The sequence below is a fragment of the Pseudovirgaria hyperparasitica genome, assembly GCF_010093815.1.
Source record: "Pseudovirgaria hyperparasitica strain CBS 121739 unplaced genomic scaffold EJ05scaffold_66, whole genome shotgun sequence".
Taxonomy (NCBI): domain Eukaryota; kingdom Fungi; phylum Ascomycota; class Dothideomycetes; order Acrospermales; family Acrospermaceae; genus Pseudovirgaria; species Pseudovirgaria hyperparasitica.
The window spans coordinates 6,173-8,441 of NW_022985614.1; the positions used below are offsets into that span (position 1 = coordinate 6,173).

General features: G+C 40.8%; 1 protein-coding gene across 1 annotated transcript; it reads left to right on the forward strand.

Moving 5' to 3' along the window:
- Positions 1–1,960: 1,960 nt before the first annotated feature.
- On the forward strand, positions 1,961–2,199 carry EJ05DRAFT_481295 (uncharacterized protein; the record flags this gene model as incomplete). The annotated part of the gene is made up of 1 exon (XM_033745042.1): positions 1,961–2,199. A coding segment is annotated over one exon (165 nt), but the record flags the coding sequence as incomplete, so codon positions are not given.
- Positions 2,200–2,269: the final 70 nt, after the last annotated feature.

A 2,269-nucleotide genomic window follows, 5' to 3' on the forward strand; every position in this document is an offset into this window, starting at 1 on the left:
AATAACCTTAGCCTCTAGAGTAATAACCCGATCCGTTAGAGCCTAGAGGGAAGAGCCTTAAGCGCCGGAGCGTAGCGACTGGGTCTAAAGTTAGCTAACACGATCTAGAATAATCTAGAAGGGAATATATACCCTCTTACGAGGCGACTTAGAGGGAGAAATAGTAGACCTCTTACGAGATCCGTTAGTAGCGCGAGACGGACGAGAGGGGATAGAGCGAATCCTCTCTACGGCCTCTATAGCTAGGATAGACTCCCTAGAATAGGTAGCCTAGGCGCTAGGGATCTCACGGCGGCTAGAAAAATCAACAGGTGTTAAAAACAATTAACGTGCTCACAACTTACACTTTAATAACCTCTAGGAAGAGCTTATAGCGCTCCCTAAACTCCCTCTATATAGTAGGTAGATAGCTATAAGGACCCCTAAGGGTCTCACGGACGCGAAGGTCGTTATATGTATCTTATATACGCATAGGAACCTAAGAATGTATTAGCGTGGACTACTTTAGATCATACTAGATCAAGACGGCCCATTATACTTACCTATAGATAAGTCTTACTAGTCACGGTATAGCGGCGGTAGCGGGTAGGTAGAGTAAAGATAGGGCGTATAGGCCCGTCGCGGTTAGTAGAGTAGTAGCTAATACTAGAGTTAGAGCGAAAGAGATATTTAGAGCCGGCCGTATAGCCCTTAATGCACTTATAGTATATTAAACCGTAGTTCGCTGTTTTCCTATGGCGTAAACCGCGACTACGTTTAGTATCCTCGGCGACCTAGGCCTTATTATTAGTAGGCTAGGGTTTAGAGCGAATGTTAAGGTCCTAAAAGGACCTAGAGTAACTAAATCAGTCTATATTAGACCGGAAGGGAGAGCGGCGAGGCGGCGGCGTGGATAAGCGCGAGGGCTCGCGATTATCGTCTATAACGAGATCTTCTTCATCCTCTAGAGGAGGTAGAGTAGACGGCGTATACTTTAGAGCGAGAGGAGAACCTACGACCACTTTATCCATAAGTTTAGTACTAGGATTACCTAGATTAGAGCGACTAGTGGCCATATTAGTAGTAGAGGTAGTAGTAGTAGTAGCCCTAGCTACCCTCTTCTCCGACTTAGAGCGCGCCTTTATACCACCGCGATGGGTAGACTTCTTAGCCGGCGTGGCCGGGGAGGAGATAATACCTTTAGAGCGAGTCTTACGAGAGGAGGAGGCAGGCTTAGAGATAGGACTAGTATTAGACATCTATATATACATGTTAGCTAGAGATCTAAGAAAGGAATATTCGTCTACCCTTAACGGTAGTTAACGAAGCTAAATCAGTAACCGTAATAACGCGAATGGGTCATATAGGACCGGTTCTAACAAGAATAGACCATAATAGACCCTTCTAAACCTAAACTAGGGAAGATAGTATATGAATTAACGACTTACCTTAAGAGCGAGGTGGATATACTAGAGAATAAAATCAAAGGCGAGCGAAGCTAAATATATGCTCGACTAAAGTAGCGATTACGTGTCCTAGGTAGTAGCTATAAAGTAAGGGATAAGCGCGTGTATAAACTGGTAAAAGTGAACTAGAATCTCGAGTTTACCTATATTAAGGATAGTTATAATATTATAGAAACTTAGTCACGGATATAAAGATATACGGTAGATTATAGAGACTTAGGATTATATATACTTAAGTGCTTCGGGGCGAAGTATAAAAAGAAGAAGGATATTATTAGGACGGGAACCCTAACGGACCTATATGGACCATTCTAATCCATGTAGCCACGTAGCGGCTAGAGCTAGGATAAGTTAGCTGGGTTAAGTAAGGTCACTATATAAGTGGACCGCATAAACCGATTCCTACTCGTTAGGAATCAACCTCGTATGAGAGTGAGACTACTCTACTAATACATTCCTATGTCTCTCTATGAACTGTTAGACTACTATCCTACGTCTTCACTCATTATAGAGAAGGATCTAGAATATATAAGGAGGAATATATAAGGAATAGTCTCTCTATGTATTTAGTTCTCTCTCTATCTAGTCTTTACTTTAAGAATTATACTATATTCTTATTATCTTTAAGCTATACTCCGCCGATCCGTTTATTATATAATAGTCTATTACGGCTAGATCCTATTATATAACTCTATTTAGATATATATTCCTTATATAAGGAATATTATATATCTATTTATACCTGCCCTTTTCATACTACTAGACTTAGTAGTCTTATTCTTCTTATTCTTTTTTAATTCAGGATGCTTTTTAAAACAGGTATT